This window comes from Sylvia atricapilla, chromosome 30 (genome assembly GCF_009819655.1).
Source record: "Sylvia atricapilla isolate bSylAtr1 chromosome 30, bSylAtr1.pri, whole genome shotgun sequence".
Classification (NCBI taxonomy): domain Eukaryota; kingdom Metazoa; phylum Chordata; class Aves; order Passeriformes; family Sylviidae; genus Sylvia; species Sylvia atricapilla.
Window position 1 is genome coordinate 257,663 of NC_089169.1, and position 13,633 is coordinate 271,295.

Consider the following 13,633-nt stretch of genomic DNA (forward strand, 5'->3'; position numbering starts at 1 on the left):
GACAGCTCCCAAACATCACTTTATTGAAACTTTGAGGGGATCGCAACAGGAAGGACCCCCGGGGCCGAGTCGCCAAAATGGCATCCAGGCGGCATCGAGGGTCATGGGGTGAAGCCCCCAGGAATGCCGAGGAGAAGGAGGAGGAAGGTACTTTCTCAGCGTGGAAGGACTGGGAGCTTCGGCAGACCAGGGGCCACTCACTTTTCTGGTTTCTTGGGCAATGGTCGTCGAAAGAGCAGGATGTGGGGCTCTGCGGGGAAAAAGTGGGGTCAGGCCAGGCCCCCTGGGCGCCACCCGCTCCCCCGCAGGGCTCACCTGGCTCGTGGATCATGTAGTGGACCCAGCCCTGGCTCTGCTGCACTCCCAGGTTCCGCCACTCCGACTCCGACAGCAGGTGGGTCTTGGGCACCAGCTTGGCGATGTCCTTGGGCAGCATCACATGCCTGCGCCCCCGCACCGCTCAGTAAACACCAGGGCACCCCCGACAACCCCTCATTGCCCAGGACAGAGATTCCCTACCGGGGAGCTGTTAAGGGGACCAGCACCGTGACCCAACACAGAACCCTTATCGGGACCCTCCCGTATTACCAGGATAATTCCCCTCTTGCTTCACTAGGGAGCCACGACTAGCCCACCACTCCCCTCCCTAGCGAGCTGTTCATACCTTCTCCACCCCACCGTTTTACGTTATCGAGGCATTTCCCTCCCTCGCCCCAGGAAACCTTAACTAAGATCCCTGCGTCTTTATCAAGCAGATGTTACTGGGACCCTTTCTCGCTCCGTACCGGTACTCAAACTCCTCATCATCGTACTTGTCCGAGTAGTAGATCTGTTTGTGCGCCATGACAGGCCCTCGGCGGCCGTTGGCGCCCCCACCCCCCGCGGCGCTTTCAAACACCGCCGCCCCACGAGCCCATTGGATGGCGCCGCACCGGGGGCGGGGCAGGGCTGTTGCCCATTGGCCGACGTGAGCGCGACGCGACCAGGCTGTGGCGCCGCTTCGCGCGGGCCGGGCGTCGCCCGCCATTGGCTCGTGGGTCACGTGACATGGGCGCAGCGGGGCCACGCCGGAGGGGCGCGGGCCGGAAGTGAGTGGCGGCGAGTGCGGGGGAGGGGGGCGAGGGGGCGCGCGAGCGCGAGACCGGCGGAGAGCGGCGTGAAATCCGCGCGTGACCGATGGTGCCCGGTGAGCGCGCGCCGGCCGGGGTGGTGAGGGCGCGCGCGGATGGAGAATGGGGGACCCGCGCAGGGCCCGGGATCCAAGGCCAGGCTCCGCGGTGTCCCCCGTGGCCGCAGTGTCGCCGGACTGCGGCCGCATCGCTCGCCGACGCCGCCTTCCGCGGAAGGAGTGGGGGTCCTGCCGCAGCCGCCCCCGAGACGCCGCCGCTCCCTGTGCTGTGAGGGCCAAGCCGCCCTTCCCAGCTGCCTCGTTTGCTCAGCGTGAGGGAGCCTAGCCGTGGGGCGGGCCCGGACCCTCCTATATGCCGCCCGACGGGGTCCGGAAGAGCCGGTGCCGTGCTGTGCTAAGATCTTGGGGTGACCCACCCGACGTGGCGGCCGGTTGTGTGTGCCTCGGGCTCAGGCTTGCATCGCCCCACCCCGTGCTGGTGCGATACTCGGGAAGGACACTAGCTGTAGAGGTGCTTCCAGGGTCCGGGGATAATCCCGAGCCCCACGACTGGCATGACCTCCAGCAGGGACGGGCCAGTGGCTGGGTTTGGAGGGTTCCTCGGTCCTGCGGTACTGGGGTCTGCCATCCTGCTTCCTGTGCTTCAGAGTAAGGCAGCAGTGAGTACCTAGAGCCTACCCAACTGTTGTGGACAGGGGTAGCTCTTCCCTCTTGCAGATCTCTGCTCTCTAGTAGTGTGTTGTGTCCATCTGTTCTTGCTTCTCCCCTTGAATCTCTTAAATGGGGTCACCCACACAGACTACAGGCCATGGACACGGGTTCCAAGGAAACGTGACCTGGGTCCTGCTTGCCACGTCGGCTGTGCAGAAGTCAGTGGACAAAGGGCACTTATCGGTGCTTGCCAGGGCTGCTCTGGTCTCAGCTTGTAACAGAGGGGCTGAAGATGCCATCTCTTCTCAGCCAAGTGGGGCATGAGGATCCACCCACTGCCCTTTGGTGGGACATTGGCTGGGCCACCTCTGAAGCTGTGCAAAGCAGTGTCCCATCCTCGGGAGGGACACAAATGGGCTTCGGTAAGGCTGAGCACCTTACCGAAGATGCTCCTTCCCTGCCAGCTGCCTCAGTGCCTGATTCCAAAGGGCCCGGTTGCCACCTCTGCTTGGTAGTGGCATAGTGCTGAAGGGGTCGATCTCTGCTGCCATTGCCAAGCATAGCCCTCCTTAACTTGCCTTCTAAACTAATGGTGACAGCTGGTATAGGCTGCAGATAAGGGTACAATAGCTGCCAAGCAGTAAATCATGTCTGCTGCCCTTCACTGCTCTGCTGGCCTGGCCTTGACTGCCTTGACTGGGCAGTGGGAGTGGAGTGAGAAAAGCTTTGCTTGCCTTGTTTTTTCCTTTGCAGAGCTTCCTGCCTCTGCCAGCTCACTGCTTCTAGACTCTTTCCATAACTCCTGTCTTCACTGGTCCCCTGGGAGGAAGGGACACTGCCTTGGGGGCTGTGTGTATAATTTTGGATCAGCGTGCCAGCTGAGGAGGTGAAGGAGGGGGCAGCTCTGTCCCCCTGGATTGCCTTTACTTTCCCTCCCTGCATATGGCTTTCAAGTACTGGTTTTCGGGCTGGGCAGGGATCGGCTCCGACACGTCTTGGGTCACGGAGTGACTCTTGGCCCCCAATACCATTTGCCAATGTGGGCAGGGCCCAAGCAGTGCCAGGCTCAGCCTTGTGTTCCTATCCCAGTGCATCCCATCTCTATCCTCTCTCCAATGGGAAGAAGGTGGCTTCTAGGTTTCTCTCACCCTGTGTGTAAGCAGCATGTTGCACAGCAGCCACAGCCCCATCCGCCTGTGGACCTCATGGAGGAGCAGGGTCTGCCTCTTGGCACCATGGCCCCCACCTCAGCGGGCTGGGACAGGCCTGGCTAACTCCCTGTTTGTCCCCGAACCGCAGGTCGGAGTGCCAGACGAGAGGGACTGTGTGTCTCTGCTCCCTGCCCGGGGCCTGCCCTGCCCTCTGCCGGCGATGGAGTATGTGGTAAGGACTTCGGTGGAGGGCTAAGTGGCTTCGGTGGTGGATCCTGCCTGCCCCCTCTGCCTTCTGGGAGGTCTCCAGCCTCTTCCCCAGATCTCCACTGGCGTCTCCTTACTCCCTCTTCACAATGAAGGAGAGGTTGCGTGCAGGAATGCATAAATGTTTGATGCTGCTGTGATGCATGGGGGTAAAATCAGCTATTGGGTGGATTTGAGGCTTCTTTGCTTCACCCCTGGCCCAGAGGTTCAGCATTGGCTGCATTTGGACAGAGGAGGTCTCCTGCCCAGGGCAAGGTTTGTATGTGTGGCTGCCTGCACCTTGCTGCGATTTCTTGCCAAACCACTGGCATGTTCCAGGCCTCTGACTCAGCTCCCAGTTTTGGTTTTTTTTTTTTTTTTTTTTTTTTTTTTTTTTTTTTTTTTTTTTCCAGGGAGGATATTGGTAGTGTAGTCCTGAGCATCCCTACTCTGCTTCTCTTCCTTGTCCCAGGTGGTGTGTTAAGTCCCAGTCTCAGGTGCCTGAAAGTAGTCCACATTCCTCTGTTTCTCATGATCCATTGTCTTTCTCTGGTAGCAGGGCATATGGGGCAGCTGGGCCACGACGTCCCCAGAGCTCCTTGGGGCTGGGCAGGGATCAACAACTGCTTGGGGGCAGTTGTTCCAGCTGCTCTGCTCATACTCTGCTGCAGGAGCTCTTGGCATCTGCCTGGCAAGGGGAAGGGGTGTGGCCTGTGATATGGAGCTTGGGACTGCCTTTTCAGGCAGGGCCGATGTTCTGCACCTTTGCACGTCTCCAGTTTTTTCTTCTGCACTCAGAGCCCACTGGGAGGAAGCTCTGATGCCCTGGGGTGGACTCTGGGGCTTGGAGGGGGTGCAATGGTAGGACCTCTGGTCCCCAAGGGCTGGGAGCTGTGATGCATCTTGTCACAGGCTGTTGAGTGATGTGGGTAGATTGGCCTCGAAGGTTCTGAGAAAATCAGGAATTACTCTAGCTTATAAAAGCAGAGATGCGTCTGAGCAGGGGCTTCAGCTGGGAGGCTCATCAGCCCTTTGCTGCCTGGAGGTGATGGCTGATCCAAACCCTGGGGTGGTGGGAAGGGGCCAAGGAGACACTCCTGCCCCCTTGCAATTCCCTCCTGCTCTTATCCTGGGGAAGCATTAGGGCTCTCAGAGCTGCCATGCCAGGCAAGCCTAGGCCCACATCAACCAATGGCCAGTCTGTCGTCGGTAAACCCCTCTGCCCCGCAGCCACTCGATGCCACCCAGCCAGGATCCCCTGGCAGCAGGGCTGCATTGGCCCTTCACTGGGCCAGCAACTTCCTGGCTCCGGGCTTCCTGCTTTTCTTTAGAGGAGTGCTGCTGCGGCCACAGGAAGGTCACAGCTCCAAACAGCTGGGGGCCCCTAGAGGGGACAAGCACTTTGTGGAACAGCCAGCACGGGCTCTCTGCGCCTGTGGGACCATCATGGCTGGGGGGGGTGGGGCTGGTGTTCACAGAGCTAGTGTGCATGGCCAAGGAGATGCTTCAGTGGTGGGACCACTGTCATGTGCCACAGCACCTCACAACACACAGGTGGAAATTTGCAGCCCTGTTCTGGCTTTCCTTTCCCTGTCCCCATGGCACTGTGCCAGGCTTTGTGAAGTGGGGCAGGCAGCAGCCAGTGCAAAGCTGTGCTGGGCAAAGGCTCCAAGCAGGGAGAACCTTTTTCTTGGCCTGGATTTACCCAGTTTTGGTTTGGTGGCCAGAGCACTTGGTGGCTAATAATAGTCTGGCTTTTGGTATGTCAGGGTTTGGGTTCTTCCTGAACTCCTTGCCTCATCCCATAGGTGGTGGAGGGGGGAGAGCTCTTCGTCCCTCAGTGGGGCCAAGGCTGTGGAGAGCAGCACAGTCGGGCTGGCCCAAGTTCCTGCTGCATGCAAGTGTGTCAAGGATAGGGGAACAGGGGAGACCTGGCCCTGAGCCCCCGGATCCACAGGTGGGAGCTTTGCCCCGCTCTCTGAGGTTGAAAGGGCCAACTTTTGCCCTCAGCACGTTCTTGCTGCCTGCTCCCACTAGCTCCGCCTGTGACCTTGATTTTTCTGCTCCAGATAAGTGCTGCGTCCCCACCTTCCGCTGGGAGCCCCTCCTGCGCTGCGCCCCAGCGCAGCCCACACCGCAGGCAGAGTCTGCCACGCTGCCTGTGAGTCAGCACAGTTCTTCCGATCAGCTACAGCCCCTTCATCTCTTCTCCTGGGAGGAACAGCTGGGATGAAGGAAGCAGCAGCGATTAGCTGCAGCCTCTCCCACAGGCTCCCCACCACAGCTGAGCATTTGTCCTGAGCCCTGCCTTGCCCAGCGCACAGCCTACCTGTATCCTGCTCCTGGCCATCCTCTTTCTTCCACCAGCCCACCAGGCAAGATCTGTGCTCTCAAAAGACTGCGTATCCCTGTATTCCAGGAAGCTGCAAACACTGGTGTATCGGCATTGCTGCTCCGCCCGGCAGAGCCTGGCAAGCCAACAGCAGCTGCTCACCACCAGCATGTGGGTTGCATGGTGCTGGCTGCCACAGAAGGACCTTGTTCCCTCCTGGACAGTTCTCAGAGCAGGGTTGGGATGGGCTTGGATGTGTTCTGTGTCTGCCTCGTCTCCGGGCTTTAGATATTAATGCTTTTGATTTTCTCTCAGCTGGCAGCAGCACAGGGGCTGGAGTGAGCTGTGGAGTGGAGGGTGGCTGTGCTGAATATAGCAGTACGGCAGAGGGAGCTGGATCTGGTCCTGGATGAAGACAGTGGGATTTGTTGCTGGCCCGGTGTTGGAGTGGCAAGGGGCTTGAGGACCTTGAGGCTGGGGACAGAGCATTCTAAGCTCCCTCTCTGTGCCAGCAGCTCCCCGGGGTGTTGCTGCAGCCCCATTTCCTCCATGCTGTGGTGTGTTGCTCTCAGTCGAAACGGATCTGCGCATCTTTGCTGACACCGATCACGATTGATTGTCTGTGCCTGCACAGCGCTGGGCAGCCCCTGGACCTGCTGCCCAGTGTCCCACACCCAGCTCTCCCTGCCAGCCTTGCCGGGTTGGCGTGGACCTCGCGCAGAGTTCAGCCAAGGCTTCTGCTTGGGGGCAGCTTCCCAGCAGCTGCAGGCACTCGGACTCTCTGTGGGTCCCCTGTGAGGCCCAGCTGGCTGCATCCACCCTACTGCCACTCTGGACAGGGCTGTGGCCCTTCTCACCTGTCTCTAAGATGGATCTCCTGCAAAAGAGCAAATACCGCCATCTGCGGAACGAGTCTGTCTCCTCTCCAGAGGAGGCCATGGCGGGCCTGGGAGTCCCGCCCTCCCCAGTGGAATCCCTTGCAAGCGTGCAGTCTCTGCCTGGTTCCCTGTCTTCCTCCTCCCTCAGCCATGCTGCACCTCTTGGGGAGCTCTCACTTGAGCTGGAGGAGAGCCCTACCACTCTCTGCTCCTTCTTTCCCAAAATGGCCAACATGAAGCTCTCCAATCCCTCCAGCTTGCTCAGCTTGCAGGGCTCTTCAGCTGGCAGCAGCCCAGGGGAACCTGGTCCTCCTGGGATGCCAGCACTGGTGCCAGGGGGTGCTGCCAGCTCCGGCTCAGTGAGACCTGTCACTGTCTGTTCCCAGGATATGAACAAGCTGAGCTGTGGGAAGAAGACGCGGGTGGAAGGTGGCCAGCTGGGGGGTGATGAATGGACCCGCCATGGCAGCTTTGTCAACAAGCCCACCCGTGGCTGGCTGCATCCTGATGACAAGGTCATGGGCTCTGGGGTCTCCTACCATGTCCGGGTGAGTGCTGGGGAGTGGGGAAGAGTGGGAAGGGTCACTGTGGGGATTTGGGAACCTCCTGGTGGTAGGATGCACCATGCTCTTTGGGGGAGGGATGTGGGACAGGGCAGGGCAATGGGCAGTGGGATTCTCAGGGATATTACTGCTGCAGAGGTGGGGTGCTTGAGGCCCCAGCCCTCTCCCTGGCTGCATGGGGGGACAAACTTCATGGCTGGCCAAGCTCTCACCTTGCTCTCTTGCACAGTACATGGGCTGTGTGGAAGTGCTCCAGTCCATGAGGGCTCTGGATTTCAACACCAGGACACAGGTGACCAGGTGAGCTCTGCCTCTCCCCAGGGGCTGCGACATCTGGGGAGGGGTGAGGAAGTTGTCTGAGCTCTAGGCAAGCCCCTGGTAGCATGTGGGGCGTTCAGTGGGCGCCAGGGGCTGCTGGAGCCCATCAAATACTCATTCCAGTGCACTTTGTCCACCCAAAGAGTCCCAGCTGGCACTGCCTGAGACCTTCCACCTTGTCACCCTGTCTCTCCTGTGCTGATCCCCGTGTCCTCAGTCCTGTGGCTGGGGAGACTTGGGGCAAGGCAGGCATTGTCGGGACTGACATCTCACTACTCCCTGCAGGGAGGCCATTGGGCTGGTATGTGAAGCTGTGCCTGGTGCCAAGGGAGCCGTGAGGAGAAGGAAGGTGAGGCCTGGGTGGGAAGCTGCTTGGGGAGCATGCATGGCTGGTTTGGGCACAGGGTCCCAGCTGGCAGTGCTGTGCTGGTCAGCCCAGGGCTCTGATCTCCCAACTGAGGCTTGGACCAGGGCCAGCGGTGAGGACAAGGTGCCCATGTCTGCTGTGGAAGCAGTGGGATGTGCCCTGTCCTTCTGCTGCTGGGCTGTCTGGTCTGGGGAGCCCCTTCTTTACACTACTGTTTGCCTCTAGCCCTGCAGCCGCTCCCTGAGCTCCATCCTGGGCAAGAGCAACCTGAAGTTTGCAGGCATGCCTATCACCCTGACCATCTCCACCAGCAGCCTCAACCTCATGGCCTCAGACTGCAAGCAGGTGAGAATGAGGAGGGTTTAGGTTGGTTTTGGACAAGCAGGAATCCTCATGTACCTCACTCCAAGTCTTGCTGGGGCAGAGGATGCCCCCAGCCTCCCCAGGGAATATCTAGATAGGCTGTGTGATGAGTGTCCACCTCCCCGTAGTCCCTGGGGCTGAAGATGTATGAGAAATATCCCATGTGCTTTGTGGGATCTCTTCTGGAGACAGTGAGACTCAAATCCCCTTGCCTGGGGCCGGATGTCCTGGTTTTCACCCCACTCCCAGTGATGTCCCAGTCCTTTTCCTGGTGATCTGTGGCTCATAACCAGGGCTCTGGAGGATTTTGAGCCCCCATGGCAGGTCAGCCATGGGAGGAGTGGGATGTGTCACGCCTGGGTGGGTGACAAGAAATTCCTGGCTGTGTCCAACAAGCTGTCTACCTTACAGATCATCGCCAACCACCACATGCAGTCTATATCCTTCGCATCAGGGGGAGACCCGGTGAGTATGCAGGGTCCCTATCCATTCCCTGTGCAGGGGCCTCTCCTGCCCTCTCCTGAGCTCTTGGGCCCAGTGCTCTCCAGCAGCCCTGTCTTACTGCTGCTGTCTCACCCACAGGACACAGCCGAATATGTTGCCTATGTTGCCAAAGACCCCGTCAATCAGAGAGGTGAGGGTGCTGCAAGGGTCCTCAATGCCAAAGCCCCACTTTGGAGGTGTTAAGGATCCGCTCAGTGTAGGGCAGGGGGAAATGGATGACCCACAAGAAAGCTGTGGAGTGTACAGGCCAGGCTCAGGGATGAAGAACTTGAGTGCTGGAATTCCACAATCCCATCCCACCATTTTCTACCCAGCCTGCCATATCCTGGAGTGTCCTGAAGGCTTGGCACAGGATGTGATCAGCACCATTGGGCAGGCCTTTGAGCTGCGCTTCAAGCAGTACCTGAAGAACCCTCCAAAGCTGGTGACCCCTCATGACAGGTCAGAGCAGGATTGTGTGACAAGGAGAAAGGTGGTTTTGGTGATGGGATGCAGCCATGGCTGCTGTCATGGGCTTATCTGTACTGTGCTCTCCCAGGATGGCAGGGTTTGATGGCTCTGCCTGGGATGAAGAAGAGGAGGAACCAGCCCCAGATCACCAGTACTACAACGACTTCCCTGGCAAGGAACCTCCCATTGGGGGTGTCGTGGACATGCGGCTGCAGGATGGGGCTGCTCAGACCCCAAATCACTTGGGTGCCACACTGGTGAGGCTCTGGGCATGTCCTCTTGAGGAGGCACCATCTTATAAGGGAGATGTAGGGACCCCGACTGGGCATGGGTTCTGCTGAAGGTTATTTATGTCCCCCTGGTGTCTCAGGCAGCCTGGGGTGTGGGGAACAGGAAAGGGGATGAGCAGGAATAGGAGGGCTCATCACTGCCTTTCCCTGCAGCCTGTCGGCCAGTCGTCCAGTGGGGAGTATGACCCCCAGACACAGCATGCTCCTGCCCAAGGTAATGTAATGGGTATGGCCAGTCTTCTTTGGGTCTTTCATGGACCCTGAGTCCATGAAAGGGTCCAAGGTGGGCTGAAGCCCTGCTGACCACAGTGCTCCTGGTAGCAGGGAGAGAGAAATACCCAGCTCCGGCAGGCCGCACCGACCTGTTTGATGACCCATCTTATGTCAACGTGCAGAACATAGACAAGACACGCCAAGCTTCAGCTGCTGGCACCCCAGCCACAGCCAACGGCAGTACACAGAGGGACCTTTTTGACATGAGTGAGTGGAATGATGGCTGCAGTCAGGGCAGTGGATAGGTGGCTGTGCGCTTGGTCATGGTCCCCCTGCTCCTCTCTCCTTGCAGAGCCTTTTGAAGATGCCCTGCGTGTGCCCCCCTCTGTGCCTGTGGGGCTGCCCCCCGCCCAGGTGGTGGCCTCCATGGAGGAGCAGCTGAGACGGGAGCCCTGGTACCATGGGAAAATGAACCGCAAGGAGGCTGAGAAGTTGCTGAAAGTGAATGGAGATTTTCTGGTTCGGGAGAGCACCACCACCCCGGGCCAGTACGTGCTGACTGGCTTGCAGGGTGGGCAGCCCAAGCATTTGCTGCTCGTTGATCCCGAGGGTGTGGTGAGTCCATGTAGGGGCCTCGGGATGGAGCTTGGGACAGCAGGGGGAGGTCGTTCGGGTTATATGAGCCACTAGAGCATTGGGGTTCTCTGCACTGCTCATCAGGGGTCAACTCTGGGCTGGCTTTGGGGATGGAGAGGGTCTGGTGGAGCATGGGTTTGAGACTGCAGCCCCAGGTCTGTGCCTAGCCCATGCCATGGAGGGTAGTGGCTCTGGCCTCATGTGGGGACTGACAGCCTCCTGAGTTCCTCTTTTCTGGCCCCCCAGGTGCGGACAAAAGATCATCGCTTTGAGAGCGTCAGCCACCTCATCAGCTACCACATGGACAATCACCTGCCCATCATCTCAGCCGGCAGTGAGATGTGCCTGCAGCAGCCAGTGGACAGGAGACTGTGAGCGCCTGGGGACCCCAGTGCACAGCATCCCCAATGCGCAGCCCTCTGGCCAGGTTCCATGCCCCAGGCAGCCCTCAGACTCTTCTTGGTGCTCCACCCGGGACTGAGCATGGACTTGTCTGAGGACAGGGCCTCCCTTCTTTCACCACGTGGAGCTGGTGGCTGGGGTGGGGGTGCTCAGGCTGTGAGTGCCTGCAGGGCGGGGAACTGTTCTAGCAAAGCCCTTGCCCCTCCAGCTCCAGCCTTTGCAGAGCAGCTCAGCTCCTACCAAAACCCAGCCCTGCTGTGGTGCCACAGTCAACCTTGTGCTCACCAGCAGGGGCTCAGCACTGGTAGGGCTGAGCCCCCCTGAGCCAGAGGCAGCCTGTCCTTATCTCTGGCCTCTGGGCCAGGAAGGGAGGCCCATGAGGGGCTCTGCTCCTCCAAGCACGAGGCCCTCGACTGTACCGGATCACTTTACATGTTAAATCTGTGCCTTGACCCCGCAGGTCCCACATTCTTATGCAAGGGCAGGGGCTGGTTACAGAGCCTCCCCATGCTCCCAGCACCCTGTACCCCATCCATGACATTCTTGTGTTCCAGGACATGCACCACCACGTCCCCTTCCTCCCTGCCCGTCCCTGCTGGACACGGACAACTCTGGCAGCCCCGGGGGGTTGGCGGGAGGACCCCCTCTGCATGCACAGTTTAACTCTCCTCAAGCCAAAGTGCCGCCCTGCCCCTCGCAGCCCCAGGCCCCTAGCCCCGCTATACCAAAGGAACTGGCGGTTGTATTAAAGTTGGTATTTCTCTAGGCCCTGGCTGGTGTGAGCTGGGGCGAGGGTCACTGTGGGCGGGTGGTTCCACCATGTGCTCCCCTCCGGGCTCTACAGTTTGTCCTTTTTCCTTCCCTCCCCCCCCAGGAGCTCGCTCGTACGTGGTTTGTCCTGTCTGGTCCCTTCACCGTTCCCCTCCCCCCCCCCTTCCATCGCGCTGCACTTGGTTTGGTCCGACCAAAGGGGTGGGGTGGGAGTCTGCGGTGACTGACGCATCTCGCGCACTTCGCCACGCCCCCGCGCGCTGTGATTGGCCGTGCGTGGGTTCCGGTTCCGGTCCCGGTCGGGCCATGGCGGAGACGCGCGGGCTGTGAGGGCTATGGCGGCCCCGCACGCAGAAAAGCTGGAGGGAGCGGTCTCGGCCCCGCCACCCCCGCCGGGGCCCCCGCACCCCGCGGGGAGCGCTGCCGCTGGCGGGCCCGGCCGGAAGCAGGGGAAGGCAGGTGAGCGCGAGTGGACCGGGACTGGGTGGGTGGGGGTTGCCTTGGCCCGGCTGACGCGGCCTCGCTTGTCCCCGTAGGGCTGCAGATGAAGAGCCCCGAAAAGAAGCGGCGCAAGTCTAACACGCAGGTAGGGCCGGGCTCGGGGCAGCGCGGGGGCCGGGGGCGGACCGCAGCAAGCCTGACCGCCACCTTCTCCCCGCAGGGCCCTGCCTATTCGCACCTCTCGGAGTTCGCCCCGCCGCCCACTCCCATGGTGGACCACCTGGTGGCCTCCAATCCCTTCGAGGATGATTTCGGAGCCCCCAAGGTGGGGGCGGCCCCTGCCCCCTTCCTGGGCAGCCCCGTCCCCTTCGGCGGTTTCCGCGTGCAGGGGGGGATGTCGCCGCAGGTGCCCCCTAGTTACGGCGGGGGTCCCCAGCCGCTGCGGAGGCAGCCCCCTCCTTTCGCCCCCGGGCAGATGGGCCCGGCCTTTAGCATGGCCCCCCAAAATGCAAACTACGTGCAGCCGGGGGGCTTGACCTTCGCCGGGCAGCCCTTCAGCCAGCCCCTAGGACAGAACTTCAGCCCCCCTATGGGGCAGCTCATGCAGGGGCCTGTTGCGGGCTTCGGCCCCATGATGTCCCCCACTATGGGGCAGCCCCCGCGGGGGGACATGGGTCCCGGGCCAGCCCTCAACCCCTCCGGGGGTCCAGCAGTGGCTCAGCGCTTCAGCCAGCCCAGCAACCTCTTTGGACAATCGCCTATGCAGCGCCCTGGGCAGAACATGCCACCCCTGCCCCCTACAACCAGTCCCTTCCCTGGGGCGGACCCCAGCTTCCCTACTAGCAGCGAAGAGGGGGGCAAGAACCCTCCTCCCAGCACCTTCGCCCAGGAGCAGCACTCGGGCTCCCCTGCCACCGTCAATGGGGCACAGCCTGCCTTTGCCCCCAACAGTGCTGGCCGCAGTGCCAGTACTCCTGAGACCAACAGCCTCCCACTGCCACCCCCCAGCAAGGCCACCAGCACCTCAGGGCACCAGCCACCACCAGGGCTTGTGTACCCCTGTGGGGCCTGTCGCAACGAGGTGAACGATGACCAGGATGCCATTCTGTGTGAGGCCTCCTGCCAGAAGTGGTTCCACCGAGAGTGCACGGGGATGACTGAGAATGCCTATGGGCTGCTCACCACTGAGGCCTCTGCCGTCTGGGCCTGTGACTTCTGCCTCAAGACAAAGGAGATCCAGTCAGTCTACATCCGGGAGGGCATGGGACAGCTGGTGACCGCCAACGATGGCTGAGCCACCATTCAGCCGCCATGTACAGCTTTCCCCCACTGATTTAGGACCAAACCTCCATTTTTTGTAGCTGTCGCCCCCCCTGCCAGCCAGAGAAGCACTGCCATGCACTGGCTGTGGCTGCTCACCGGGCACTGCCTGCCACCGGGACCTACCAGGGGATCTGGGACGGTGCCGGCCATGCCATTGTCAGCCCTTTGCTGTGGGCAAGGTTCTGGCCGCAGTGCACCGACTTTGTGAGGGCTGAGGCTTCCTGGTGCTCCACACGGCTGCTCCCAGTTAGGTTACTGCCCTTACAGGGGCCACCTCCTGGGCTGTGCAGCGGTCCTGGTGCCCCCTTCCACATTGACGGGGCAGTCCCGGTGCCCTCTACTCCCGTGCTCGGGATGGCCCTCGTACCGCTCCCCACCCCGGGTCCGTCCGTTTTATCCAATCGTTAATGGAAATTTTTGTACCGTCGTTATAAAACTCTTAAACGCGCGTGTCGGTGTCTGTCCGAGGGCGGTGTCCGGGGGTGTCGGTGTCTGTCTGGTACCGGGTGGGGGGTGCCGGGGGGGGGCTGTTCGGTAGCGGTGGGGCCGCCCCCGCTGTTCCCAGCGCCGCGGGCTGCGATTGGCCGCGGGAGTCACGTGCGGCC

At 60.8% G+C, this 13,633-nt stretch overlaps 3 protein-coding genes across 10 annotated transcripts; 2 read left to right on the top strand and 1 right to left on the bottom strand.

Annotated features, from left to right (window-relative positions):
- Positions 1-6: 6 nt before the first annotated feature.
- CKS1B (CDC28 protein kinase regulatory subunit 1B) lies at positions 7-876 on the bottom strand. Its single transcript, XM_066337871.1, has 3 exons — positions 786-876; positions 316-443; positions 7-250 (listed from the first exon to the last, which is right to left on the bottom strand). The coding sequence occupies exons 1-3, from the start codon at positions 842-844 to the stop codon at positions 198-200; spliced, it is 240 nt and encodes a 79-aa protein (XP_066193968.1). The 5' UTR covers positions 845-876; the 3' UTR covers positions 7-197.
- Positions 877-1,047: 171 nt separating this feature from the next.
- Positions 1,048-11,258, top strand: SHC1 (SHC adaptor protein 1). Of its 8 annotated transcripts, none has more exons than XM_066337936.1 (14): positions 1,062-1,088; positions 3,080-3,163; positions 6,774-6,935; positions 7,180-7,250; positions 7,554-7,617; positions 7,861-7,980; positions 8,410-8,463; positions 8,581-8,632; positions 8,817-8,943; positions 9,041-9,209; positions 9,396-9,456; positions 9,552-9,722; positions 9,808-10,070; positions 10,338-11,258. In XM_066337936.1, exons 2-14 carry the CDS (start codon positions 3,152-3,154, stop codon positions 10,464-10,466), a joined length of 1,455 nt encoding a protein of 484 aa, XP_066194033.1. In that variant the 5' UTR covers positions 1,062-1,088; positions 3,080-3,151; the 3' UTR covers positions 10,467-11,258. The 8 variants fall into 8 exon arrangements, with proteins under 8 accessions (XP_066194036.1, XP_066194033.1, XP_066194035.1 ...); XM_066337940.1 differs by lacking the exon at positions 1,062-1,088 and adding an exon at positions 1,131-1,186 and having other exon boundaries at positions 9,564-9,722; XM_066337937.1 differs by lacking the exon at positions 1,062-1,088 and adding an exon at positions 1,144-1,186.
- A 297-nt stretch (positions 11,259-11,555) lies between these two features.
- PYGO2 (pygopus family PHD finger 2) lies at positions 11,556-13,476 on the top strand. The gene is made up of 3 exons (XM_066337870.1): positions 11,556-11,723; positions 11,801-11,850; positions 11,926-13,476. Exons 1-3 carry the CDS (start codon positions 11,600-11,602, stop codon positions 12,997-12,999), a joined length of 1,248 nt encoding a protein of 415 aa, XP_066193967.1. The 5' UTR covers positions 11,556-11,599; the 3' UTR covers positions 13,000-13,476.
- The last annotated feature ends 157 nt before the right edge of the window (positions 13,477-13,633 follow it).

Excerpts from the sequence above, each read along its gene's own strand:
- CKS1B (XM_066337871.1), bottom strand. The coding sequence starts at position 844 with ATGGCGCACAAACAGATCTACTACTCGGACAAGTACGATGATGAGGAG. Across the intron at positions 444-785 it reads GATGAGGAGTTTGAGTACCG|GCATGTGATGCTGCCCAAGG; the intron begins GTACGGAGCGAG and ends GCGGGGGCGCAG. Across the intron at positions 251-315 it reads CTACATGATCCACGAGCCAG|AGCCCCACATCCTGCTCTTT; the intron begins GTGAGCCCTGCG and ends TTTTCCCCGCAG.
- SHC1 (XM_066337933.1), top strand. The coding sequence starts at position 6,378 with ATGGATCTCCTGCAAAAGAGCAAATACCGCCATCTGCGGAACGAGTCT. Across the intron at positions 7,251-7,553 it reads ACCAGGACACAGGTGACCAG|GGAGGCCATTGGGCTGGTAT; the intron begins GTGAGCTCTGCC and ends TACTCCCTGCAG. Across the intron at positions 9,723-9,807 it reads GAGGGACCTTTTTGACATGA|AGCCTTTTGAAGATGCCCTG; the intron begins GTGAGTGGAATG and ends CTCTCCTTGCAG.
- PYGO2 (XM_066337870.1), top strand. The coding sequence starts at position 11,600 with ATGGCGGCCCCGCACGCAGAAAAGCTGGAGGGAGCGGTCTCGGCCCCG. Across the intron at positions 11,724-11,800 it reads CCGGAAGCAGGGGAAGGCAG|GGCTGCAGATGAAGAGCCCC; the intron begins GTGAGCGCGAGT and ends TTGTCCCCGTAG. Across the intron at positions 11,851-11,925 it reads GGCGCAAGTCTAACACGCAG|GGCCCTGCCTATTCGCACCT; the intron begins GTAGGGCCGGGC and ends TTCTCCCCGCAG.